At 41.6% G+C, this 12,873-nt stretch overlaps 1 protein-coding gene across 1 annotated transcript in view; it reads left to right on the top strand.

Moving 5' to 3' along the window:
• Window positions 1-11,269, top strand: part of CACNG4 (calcium voltage-gated channel auxiliary subunit gamma 4) — a gene marked incomplete at its 3' end in the record, with an annotated part of 105,974 nt that extends 94,705 nt beyond the window's left edge. Inside the window, exons 3-4 of the mRNA XM_081321146.1 lie at window positions 5,868-6,008; window positions 10,734-11,269. Coding sequence (XP_081177272.1) covers window positions 5,868-6,008; window positions 10,734-11,269 — 677 coding nt within the window. The remainder of the gene's footprint in view (window positions 1-5,867; window positions 6,009-10,733) is intronic.
• Window positions 11,270-12,873: the final 1,604 nt, after the last annotated feature.

The following is a 12,873-nucleotide window of genomic DNA, read 5'->3' as shown; positions in this document are numbered from 1 at the left end:
CCCAGGTCCTCAATAGGTAGACAAAAATGCCAAATCCAATCAGAACATCTGGCTGATTGCAATGATTCATAATAATAAAGTGTGGATAATAGATGTGGCAATATCAGGAGATACGGTAGAAGAATAGAAGACAAATAATTGGAGAAGATCACAGAGTATCAAGATCCCAAAATTGAAACTGAAAGTGGCCCCAGTGGGTATTAGCACACTGGGTGCCATACAAAAAACTCTTGGATGGCACTTAGAAAATATGTACATTGACAGAATTTCTGTCTGTCAATTACAAATGGCCATCTTGCTTAGTTCCACATATATACTCTGCCGATACATTACAATATCTTAGGTTCTTGGGAAGAATTCAATGCATATAAAGGCCAGCTAAAGAACTGGCAACTGTGATTGCATTTTTTTTCTTTGTTATAGCCACCCAATTCAGATGGACTCAGACCAGCATAAAGAACCAAAAAAAGTAAAAACAATTAAAAATAAATAAAACCAGACAGATATCCCAGACTAAAACAATCATAACAGCAACATGAAATCACAACAGTGCTCCCAAAAATATATTAAATCCAGACCTCTGGGATGAAAACCAGGTTTTAAGAGCTTTCTTGGACCTCAGGAAAGAGGGTAACATAAATGTGCACAGGAGCATAAATATATATTCTATCTTTCTGACTAAGAGTTTGCTATGTGACATCATCAGTAAAAATATAAGATAATCCATGTTCTGCTCTGCCCAGAACTTTAGCTAACACGAAAGCAACTTGTTGTCATGCTGAAATATTCATTTGACTGTAATATGATTTCTGAGATTGCCCAAGAAGTTGAGCTGATCCTGGACATCCAGAAGAGTGAGACCAATTTATCCTTTTCATTACAGCAGGTGCAACTTTGCTGAAATCAATCTTCGTTCACGTATGATGTTGTCTGAAAATATTCAGGCATCAAGAGACTATAGTTAGCACAAAAAATGTCTTAGCTTGCGTGACTGAGTGGATAGCAAGTCTTGGTTGCTAATCTTCCCTTTTTCCTAGAGCCTGGAAAGAAACCAAGTGGAATGAACAGCTGCCACATTCTACCACTCTTGCATAATGAATAGCAATGCTTTATGGGGACTTTTACTGGAGCATGATCTGCTCACATTGCTTCATTTCTGGACATGTGGAGCACAACCTATATTCTGTGGCAGTTTTCAAGAGGAAGCTACATTCTCACTTGTCTCTGTTCATGATAATCAGAATCGAGTCTGCAATTCTAGAAAATTAACATTGGGTGCAGTTGTCATTTGCAGGGAAGGAAGAAAAAACAGGTCCTTATTATTAAAGGGGAAGCATTATTTCTTGAAATAACTTAATTAGATGAAGAAGAAGAAGAAGAAAACCACTACAAGAAGGTATTATTATGGTTTTTAGCCTGGATATACGAATATCATCTCTGCTATGTTTAGGTTACAGCTTAGGTTACAATGAAGAATACTTCAGTATATAAAAGGAGAAATTCCAAATAAGAAACTATTTAATATTCAATTTATAACTCTCTATATAAATTTATAACTAGAAATATGACAAAATATTGCTCTTATGGACTATGTCTTTGCAAAAATATAGTTACAATTAATTGTGACTTGGCAATACTGAATCAGGACACACAAGGCTCTTCTAAAGTGTTTTGGGAGCTTGACACATCATTGTGTTATCCATATAGAGTAAAATGGAGATAAGCGTATCTGCCAGCTTAGGACATGAACATTCGGGTTGCCAAAAGACCCACCATGGCATGGATACTATTATTAAATGAAAGGAGAGCAAGCATGCAGCCTTGTTTAAACACCCTTATATGTTGGAACAGCATTTCATAAATATCTCCTTTCATCTTCAGAGAGGTGCTGTTAAGAATCCAAATAAGAAATAATGAATGGGGATCAATCAAAGATTTCCAATGGACAACAATGTTCTCTTTTGGAAATAGAATCAAGTACTGATTGCAAGTCTGTGGAGGCTACCTGTGAGGAGATTATAGCATTTGGGATTTCTCAATAAGATGTTTGAGTAGCAGGAAAGACTCGTAGTAGACTGACCCTTTGTGAAACCAGCTTGTGCTTATGCTACCAATTTTTCTTCATTTCCCAATCCCTTAATTTCCCTTGGAGACTCCTGGCAGGCAGGAACATCTCTTCTACTTTTTGAAGATGGTGACTACAATTGCTGTGCATTAATTCTTACAAACATTGCCAGATTTATCAATATGTATAAACAGTGCTGCCAGAACAGGTACGTCCCTCCCTCATTTATAAACGTTTTAATTAAAACAGGAGGAATTAGATATCTCTACCAGCATTCCATGGCTCTCAGATGAGAGATCAAGTTTGTAATCATAGAGGCCTGTTATTTGTTAGCTTCAGAGCTAAAGCAACATTATTAAGATTTTCATGACAATGCTGCTGATGACCGAGTTTAAATCTCTGTTATTCTTATTTCAATTGACAGAATCTCCACTATTGAAAATACTTATGTAAGAGGAAAGAATCATAGGAATATACTTAACTTTTTGTCAGGCATTAGACTGACCAGTAATCCAATGTAATGTGGAAGAATCACACTGGGTTGTTTGCTGTTGCAACAAGTTTAAATATTATATTGTTCTCTATATTCTACTAGTCTGCAGCTTCCCAGATTCCTTGCAGGTGGCCTTGCCATCTACAACTGATGGGAATTAATTGTCACCTATTCCTGTTATAAGTTGTTTTTAAATGTTTGAGAAGCAGCAAAGGGATTAAATCAAAGTACAGTTATGAATCTTAGAATAGAGACCATTAAACACAGTGGAGTGTGCTGTGAGTATATTTATGGAGAGTTGTACTGACGATCACAAATCAGAAAATAAGTGCTGAGTTTAAAGAGCAAACATTCCATAGATTTCCAGTGTGATGTTAAATAGAGCCTTGGTGGAGCAGTGGGCTAATGCCTCCTTAAGTAACACCAGCTGCCTGCAATTAGTGCAGGTTCGAGTCCCACCAGGCTCAAGGTTGACTCAGCCTTCCATCCTTCCGAGGACCCTTGGGGGCAATAAGCTGACTTTGTAATAATGCTGCTTGGGGGTGGGGGCAAAAGCCCTAATAAGCAGGCATAAACATAGAATGAAGGCTATTGCTAAGCACATTGATTTGTGCTTCTTAGATTGTAAGCCGCCCTGAGTCTTCGGAGAAGGGCGGGATATAAATGGGATTAAAAAAAATAGAACATAATCATTTCAGTCACAATTATATGGCAACCAGGTCTTTAGGATTTTCTTTCTGGCTTCCTTTTTTAATACTTGAGGATTTTTTTTCCTCTGAAGACACATTCTCCTAGCAATTACAATGAATTACTAGATTGCGAATTTGTTATATTGCACATATCCTTCACAAATGGCCATATTGGTTAGGACTTATTGTTACTGGAATTCCCCAATACTTGGAAGATCACATATTGCCCATACTAAATTTACACATGTTCACACAGCTGGTATTAATCCAGATTCAGAACAAGGCTACCCTCCCCTTGCTGTCCAAGCAAAACTTGGTAAACTTTGAGAATTGATTGGACATTGTTAGGTTATGGCCTAAACAAAGATCTAGCGGAAGGAGACTATTCTAGCATTTGTCTTATGTGACACAAAATAATATAAAATGTTCTATAAAATAAGAAAAGACTGGTTTTGATAAAGATTACTAGCCCCAAGTACAGTAGAATCCTGATTAAGTCTTGTCCTTCTCAGGTGGAACTGAAAAATTGTCTCCCTAAAATTGGATCTGACATTTACAAACAGTATTAACCAAGAAGATATCTTTACACTTATTTAAAAATATCTCAAACTAAGTCAGGCTACTAGTACATTTAGCTCAGTATTGTTTGTAGCATAGTGGGGGACTGGTGTAAAAATATCTTAAAGTAAGTCAGCTATTTATCCATTGTTTTTAGTGTAATGGGGAACTGGTGGCCTACACGTGTCACTGAAGTACAATTCCCAGTTTTCCTTATTATTGTACTTTGGCAAAATTTGGCTACCCATCCTGGTCAATGTGATTGTAAACGTCAGTTCTAGATTTCAGGTAAAGAATTTTTCAGTCCCACCTGAGAAGCATAAGATTCAATCTGGGCCCTTCTGCGCTTGAGGCTAATAATGTTTACCTAAGCCTTTACCTACTCATTCCACCTAACAGATTTAGCTTTTTAGACAGAGGATGGAAAGCATGCCCCATTATTGCTTAAGTAACCAACATAATTAATATGATCTGTATAAGACCATACTAAAATAGTTCCTTTGACAAACAAGCCCACGTCAACTTCTATCATATTAAATAAACCTGGGCCTTGTGTCCTCAATCCATTTCGTCCTAGGATGCCAAACCAAGTTATGAGCACCACTGTTCTTTTTTTTTTGTCTCTAGGTAATTGTGAGCCTGTTCTGAAGCTCTTGCCTGAGGTAATTCTCTTGCAAATCAGCAAGCATCTCACTGTAATTGCAATTTATCCTTTAGTGTAGAATAAAAAATGGCCATTACTTAAAACGGTAAAACCTGCAAAAGAGACATTGTGAAACAAGCTCTAGTGCTGATCTTTCCTGACAGAGCCAATTTCCAAGATGCTGGAAATCTAATTTTTTTCTCCACTTCCAAAGACACCCCTCCTCCCCCCCCGTCAATCTTCCTCAGCACTACTCTTCTTCCCTTCCCCCTTTTCTTCTGTGGCTTCTCTGATTCTTTTTACTTTTACGGCTTGTGCCCTTTTCACCCAGTGCTGTTGGAGATTTTGCTGAGGAAGAAAAGTGCCTGACTTTCAAAGCAACAAATAAGTAAATCAGCAAACATGCAGCAAAGGAACAGAGTTCTGTGGAACCAAAAGAGAAGAAGAAGAACGCCAAAGCCATGCAAATGGATCAATCAACCCAGACCTTGAAGGGGTGACAAAGAAGGCTGATTATTGCTGTGACTCAGAAGGGAGTGGCTATCCAGTGCCCCTTCTCCTCTAAGCAAGCTCCCCCTTAAAATGTGGGTGCTTGGGCTTTCATGCTTCAGCCCCAGAGAAGGCTGGATGGGGCAGGACAGCTCCCATACAGTCAGTAGTCTTAAATTATCCAAATCCACATGCCTGCAAGTGTCTCTTCATAATACTGCCTGTCTGGCATTCTGCCATCATCTGCTCATCCATTTTTCATGACTCTTCCATGCATTAATTTCTGGGTTATTCTTTATAACCCCTTTAGCTGGTAGCTTGTCAGAAGATGTTTCCCCATATTGTGACTGTAGAAAGCTGATTATGGTAATAACCTCATAAATTTTCCAGCAGGAAGTGTAAAACTTCATCAGAAAAAAAAGCAAATGGAAGATACAATGTTTTGGGGGAAGCTTCCCCATTCCAGAGGCAAACATTTTGCCTAAATACAAAACATTCCTTATTCTGGTAACTTGTAGTCCAATTGCATTATTATTCCCTATCATTATATTGGCTGGGGTGATTCTAGCACTGCTGGACAAATTATCTGGTGGGCTCCAGGTTCAAGGATGTTGATAACCATTTGGCTTTTTTCACCTTTCTTGAGAGTATTTGCTGCAATTTTATGTTATTCTGTCGATGCCACTTTTATATTGCCGATTTTACAGCGTCTATGAATGCCTGATTATGTTGATGACAATGATGTAGGGGTTTTTTTGGAAGCTTCAGTAACATGCTCAAAGTGCTTAGGGTAAACATTATTTGATTAATAAATTGTCTCTGATCATATGAATTTGTTTTTTTAATTGCTACAGTTCTTTTAAAAACCCATAACAAAACAACCTTGCACTCTTACGGTCCTGTGTCTCTCCCACCCCCTTTCTTTCTCAGGTGTAGTACGTGCTTCCAGCGTGTTTCCCATCCTAAGCACAATCTTGCTGTTACTGGGAGGGCTCTGCATTGGAGCTGGGAGGATTTATAGCAGCAAAAACAACATTATCCTTAGTGCTGGAATTCTTTTTGTAGCAGCAGGTAACTTCCTCTTTATTTTATAGGCTTCTTCTTTAATTTTTCAGTGGACTTTGGGAATGGAAAAGGTCATGTCCTCCAAATAATATCAGCAAAGGGATCTTATGATTACTGATTGGGTTCAGACTTTCACTGAGCCAATTCTGCTGCAATTGAAAAAATGTTATTTTCTTCAGCCCTTCTCCCACAGCCCCAAGTGCCATCGTATAAAGTTAGCAGACTTCAGGCTGGGAAGCACAATTAGTGTTTTACAAACCTGTCTCTCTACCAACGTGGCTATAAAAAGGAGGATTGGAGTAACGGAATAAATTACAAAGCATGGATTTAGCAGAGTACTACCTATTGCCATTTGGAGTCCCCATCCCCAAACACTTTTTTACAACCCCTGCTTACTTTTATTCTTCCTGAGGGGAAGGTGGACACATTTCCAAATCAGCTCTAAGCTAAACCATCCATCAGGCTCATCGATCAAATCAGGATATCAAGAATCAACCTTGAAAGGCGACAATGTAATTGACACTTCGCTTTATGTAAAAATGTAAAAACAATTAAACAGCCTGGAGGCAATGAAAGGAGGTGTCCACTCACTTTCTAAACACCTTGATGGAAACCCCTCCTCCAAATTTTCACACAGCTGTTTGAATGGAATCGGAGGAGGCCTTAGGTTTCTAGAGAAGCAAAATGAAATCCTTCACGGTGTTTCTACCATTGTCTTCCTCTAAAAACTCAAGGACAAATCGTAGTACTTCTCTCTTTTCTTCCTCTTTATCAACACCTAAAAGAACAGCCATCCTTTTTGAAGGAATGCTGGTAGGTCTTCATTGAAAGGGTAACTCTAGAGCAGAGATGTCAAACTCGAAGTCTGCGGGGTTGCCCCAGAGACAGTGAGGGACTGGCCCCTGCAGTCCCAGCCCAGCTGGCTTGGTGTCCCCCCCCCCCCGTGTGCATGCACAGCAAGTAACAAGCGCAGCAGCTGCAGCCCAGCAGCCCCTCAGCCACCCATTGGCCGCCACACCCCGGGATCCCACAGCCCACCCAGCGCAGGTGGGTCCAAGCACCGTGGCTGCTGGGCCAGTCCTCCAAGCAACAGACAGAGACAAGAGGCACAGGGGGCGGGGAAGGCACATGATCTGGCCCCTGCAGAAGCCTTGCAGAATTGAGCTATGGATTGAATCTATAGCAAAGTTCTCAGCTACAATGGCCTTCTGGAAAGGCCTGTGACTGCAGAATGCAGGCCTGGGGATGCCTCAGAAGAAGTGGGCCATCGAGGGGAGGCCTGGCTGCAAGGTAAGTGGGTGTGGGTGCATGTGGCAGCTCCATCCACCCCCACCCTAGCTTGATTTTTAGGTTTGTGCCTTACCCCAGAACTAGGGCTTATTTTGGGGGTAGGGCTTACTGTCAGGGAAACATGATAGAATAGAATAAGAATAGAATAACAGATTTGGAAGAGATCTTGTAGATCATCTAGTCCAGGGGTTGGCAACCATAAACACTCAAAGAGCCACTTGGACCCATTTCCCATAGAAAAGAAAACACTGGGAGCCACAGAACTCTTTTGACATCTAAAATGAAGAAAACACTGCATATATTCTTTTTTACCTTTATTTCCCCCCCCCCTCTCTCTCTCTTTAAGGCTGCGGACTTTCTGGATCTCCCTCTTCTTGCAGGTTCCAACCAACTGCTTTGTATCTCACCGAGGTCCCCAGGCTGTAGCCAAAATAGCTGTGATCAGAATATGCAGATAAAGCAGCATTACGCTGGCATTGAAAGCAAGCGGAGGCAGCAGATGGAGCAGGCAGGGCTCACTCCCAACGTCTAGCCTGGGATCTGGGGCAGCTCCTTCAGACTAATAGACTGCCTGCTAGCTAAGCATTCAGAGCTGGCAGCCTAGTGAGCAAGTCTGACTGCAGGCCACGGCTGAGCTGCTGCCAAAAAAGCCACCCCCATTTCTCCTCTGCTGCTTGCCCTTCCTGGGACAGCCTCGTGCGCTCTCTTGCTCGCCTCCTGCAGAGGAGGCAGTGGCGTCCCAACTGCAGGAGATGGAGGAGCTCCGCTGGGCGGAGGTGCTGCCGAAGAAGCGGGACCCGGGCAAGGGGGAGTGAGGGAAAGGCAAGAGGGCCAGGGAGGGTGGAGGTGCCGCGGGCATCACGCCGCTAGCAGAAGGCAGCTCTGCTGCAAGGGGCAGAGGAGAAATGGGAGTGGCCTTTTTGGCAGCAGCTCAACTGCGGTGTGCAGTCAGACTTGCTTGCCAGGCTGCCAGCTCCGAGTGCTTAGCTAGCAGGCAGTTTGTTAGTCCAAAGGAGTGATGGGAGAGGAGCAGGCTGATCGCCTTTGCAGCAGCCAGGACTCCAGCACACCTTCCCGGTCAGTGGGGCCAACAGTAGCACCGGCAGGAGATTGTAGGGGCTTTGCTCCCTCGGGGCTGCAGCTTGTGGGAGGGCTGGCCCACTTAGCAGAGGCTCCGGCAGGCTGCTCCCAGGGGGGATCCCAGGGCTGCCCCGTACAGCTCCCCAGTCACGTGTGCCTCAGACGGGGCCAGCCTGGGAAAGGGACTTCCTGGCCGCACTTCTTCCAGGGGCCAGGGTGCCCGGGCACAAGGCCAATCAGCCCCAAGAGAGAGAGAGAGAAGGGAAGCGAAGTGCAAGTGCCTCTCTCTCTCTGTCTCTCTGTCTCTGTCTCTCTGTCTCTGTCTCTCTGTCTCTCTCTCTCTCTCTCTCTCTGTCTCTCTCTCTCTCTGTCTCTCTCTCTCTCTCTCTCTCTCTGTCTCTCTCTCTCTCTCTCTCTCTCTGCAAATGGCAGAGGAGGACTGGAGCGGCTCCAGAGCTGCGGGTTGCCGACTCGTGATCTAGTCCAACCCCCTGCCTAAGCAGGAGTTCTTACACCATTTCTGACAGATGGCAGCCCAGTCTCTTCTTGAAAGCCTCCAGTGATGAAGTACTAACAACATTTGAAGGCAGTCTGTTCCATTGGTTGATTGTTCTCACTGTCAGGAAATTTCTCCTTATTTCCAGGTTGAATCTCTCCTTGATCAGCTTCCATCTGTTATTCCTTGTCTGGCCTTCAGGTGCTTTGGAAAATAGGTTGATCCCCTCCTCTCTGTCACAGCCCCTCAAATATTGGAACACTGCTCTTATGTCTCCCCTGGTCCTTCTCTTCACTAGACTAGCCATGCCTAATTCCTGTAATCATTCTTCATATGTTTTAACCTCCAGTTCCATAATCATCCTTGTTGCTCTTCTCTGCACTCATTCCAGAATCTCAACATCTTTTTTATAGTGTTGGGACCAAAATTGATTGCAATATTCTAGGTGTGGTCGTACCAAGGCTTTATAGAGTGGTATTAGTACCTCACATGATCTTGATTGACTCTTGATTGATTGACAAGACTGGAGGTAAACAGAACAGAGTTAGTGCCCTTTTGGTGTCATTTTTTGTGCTCATTTTTCTAACTAGCCTCTTGTTCAGAAGATAATGAGATCTGATTAGGTAACCCCAATCCTGTAACCTTCCAAGTGTTAACTCAGCCTTTTCCATGGACTGTTTTCAGTCATCTCTCATTCAGAAGTAAGGGCATAAAATATTGCAGGGTTTTTTTTAATCAACAGGTATGAAGAAGAGAACTAGGGAGCAGACCAATAATAAATGTGAAGACAACCTCCATTATTACTGTTGTTATAATGTGAACCCCAAAGAGACCTGGAATTTTAATTAGAGTCACAGAGCAATAAACTTTTTGTTTTAACAAGTGAAACCTTGGAAATTAAATCTTACCTTACCCAGGCTCAAACTTATTATTACAGATTTTTTTTGAGGCATAGTTTGTGCGTGTGTGTGCACACGTGCACGTCCGCACGCACATGTACACTGCATGTCCTCTCCTCCACTTGTGAGAATCTTGAGAATCTTCCCTGGTGGTCACCGGATGTCCAGCTCCTTCATAGCAGTTATTGACACATAAAAAAAGAATGCTGTCTCTCGTCATCATAAAGTAGGTGTACCCTGTATCAGGATTTGTCCTTCTCTGAGTTTTGCCAAAACATTCTTTCCAAACTAAGCAGATGGTTCACTGTATCCTGTGTAGTACAAGATATATTCTACTGCAGGGGTCTTCAAACTTGGCCGTTTTATGACTTGTGGACTTCAACTCCCAGAATTCCTCAGCCAGACACGCTGGCTGAGGAACTCTGGGAGTTGAAGTCCACAAGTCATAAAAGGGCCAAGTTTGAAGACCCGTGTTCTACTGGATCTAAACACAATTTAAAATAACATGAGGCACTTCCCATGATTTCACTGGAGGCACTTCCCATGGTTTCACCTTTTATCTACCTTAAGTAAGACAAGCCTTCAAACATATTGAACATACTTTAGTAACTGTTGTTATCTGTGACTTATCTCATACTATTTATTTCATTCTTGAACATTCCTAGAGTTTGTTGGAAAATATTGCCTTAAACCACATAGATAACATAAGCAGAGTTAAAGCTCTTGATGCCCTCCGAGTATTTTGTACTTCAAGTCTAGGCAGCTATTCATTTTATATATATATAGTTACGATTACGGTCCAACAATATAAAGCAAATAAACTCATGCTCAGAACTGTGTGAAAATGAATTAGCCTACGGAGTAATTAAGAGTAAGATGCAAGTTGATGTGGCAAAAAAATTATCGTGATAATTGTCTCCTAGAGCTTTTCTCCTAACTAGATTTCTCCCTGCTATTTCTTTCCAGGATTAAGCAACATAATAGGAATTATTGTCTACATCTCCAGCAATGCAGGCGATCCTAGTGACAAGCGGGATGAGGATAAAAAGAACCAATACAGTTACGGCTGGTCTTTTTATTTTGGAGCCTTGTCTTTTATTGTGGCAGAAACAGTTGGTGTGCTGGCTGTGAACATTTATATTGATAAAAACAAAGAGCTGAGGTTTAAGACCAAGAAGCAGTTTCTTAAGACTTCTGCTTCCCCTTACGCAAGGATGCCAAGCTACAGATACAGAAGAAGAAGATCCAGATCCAGTTCTCGATCCACAGAACCTTCTCCATCCAGGGACATTTCTCCAGTTGGGATGAAAATGGCAGGTTCTCTTCCGATGAATGAAATCTCCATGTACACCCTCTCCAGGGAACCTTTGAAAGTCACCACAGCAGCAAGTTACAATATAGAACAAGATGCTGGTTTTCTTCAAGTCCACAATTTCCTTCAAAAGGAATTCAAAGAGGGACTTCATATCAATATGGTCAACAGGAGAACAACACCCGTTTGAAGGGATTTGTTGGGGGGGGTTTTCTGAAACAAAGCAGGGGAAGCGAAATCCATATCCTTTATACTGTATGTGAAAAGCATGTCTTTTGAAAATGCGCTTGCATACTTCAGGAATAAGAATCCCAGAATGAAGTTGCAGACAGAGACATAACACAATGACCTGGAGAGATGGAACAATACCTTTTTAGCTGATTTTTATAAGCTCTTTCAAAATTTGATTAAGAAAATAACGTTGAAGAAATACATACAGAAATTAAAATCAGCCATTCCAATCCCTCCGCTTTTGTAGTATGTATTGTGTAATTTGTGTCCTGGAAAATATTTTAGTGGAAATAGATTTATAAATTTTCAGTGTGGACTTTTTTCTATAACCTGGCCCTTTGGTACAATCTGAAATTCATCATAAATGCTGCCTAATGTTTATGTTTCTTTAGAGCAGAAGAAAAAGGCATGAATGAGAATGGCTGGCTGGGGAATTCTGGGAGTCGAAGTCCACAGACCTTAAAGTTCTCAAGGTTGGTACCCCTCTTTTAGAGCAAAAGTCAAACAGCGGGGGTAGGGAGGAAGCGTATGGATGGTTCCAACTTTTGAAGACCAATGAGGGGAACCATTCAAACGGGAGTTCTGCTCCTGAGCCTTAGGCATCCTTGGCAAACGATCTGGTTTCTGACTTTAAATACCCTATAATATTGCTGAGAATCTAGACGTAGGCTCCGTTGACTTCTCTTCCTTGTTTACTGGATTGCCCAGTAGTTTTTTGACTTTTTATGCTGCACACTCTTAAGTAAAGACTGTGATTAGGTGAAGAATATCAGTTTCTTAAAAACTGCCCATCCTTTATTACTGTATATAAATGAGTAGCCATCCTCAAAGGTTTGAAAAAACGTGAATGGCAAAGTCAAAATTTGGGGATGAGATGGTATGAACTGATGCTATATATCTGTAAAGCAAGTTTCGCAAATGTGTGTCAGGGGTAGGTTTAGCTAACCCTATTCTAGATTTCAAACATTTGTAAAAAATAATAATAATAATAATCCAGAACTCGTAACATGAATAGACCTGTGTTGGTGATTGGGGAAGGGGGCCTTTACTAAACTAATCATTTGCAGCCATAATTTTCTAGGCACTTCGTCTGAAAGTAATCCTTTGCTTTGAGCTGCTGTGAAACATACAAGGCCCCTGTTCTAGCATGCTAAACTGTAGTTCCACCCCTTCTTACATGTTTTAAATATTGACCAGAGGCTTAGAACGAAGTTAGGAAGTAGCAGTTTGACTGTGTTAATGGCAGGAATTGCAGAACTTTTTTTTTCCTGTGAAGGGCTATTGATTCCAAACAGGAACAAGCTATTAATTTAGTTCGACATTTGAATACTAATTAATTGTATTATAGGTTCTTACTTCTTACAGCTTTTGAAAAATAATTATCTAATGCCTAGAAAAAGACTGTTGGGGCATTAGTTGACCAAGAGGGGAAAAAAGTACTATAGCTCTTGCTTGAGAAGGGAGACATGTGTACCCTTGCTGCTTTTATTAGGGAAAAATCTCTCACATTCTTGGAAAGGCATGCAAGAGGTTGCTGGAAATGTCTATGACTACTTTTTTAAG

This window comes from Vipera berus (genome assembly GCF_964194415.1).
Source record: "Vipera berus genome assembly, chromosome: 2".
Taxonomy (NCBI): Eukaryota; Metazoa; Chordata; class Lepidosauria; order Squamata; family Viperidae; genus Vipera; species Vipera berus.
Note: the sequence above shows the minus strand (reverse complement) of the source record. Positions and strands in the feature narration are given on the sequence as shown.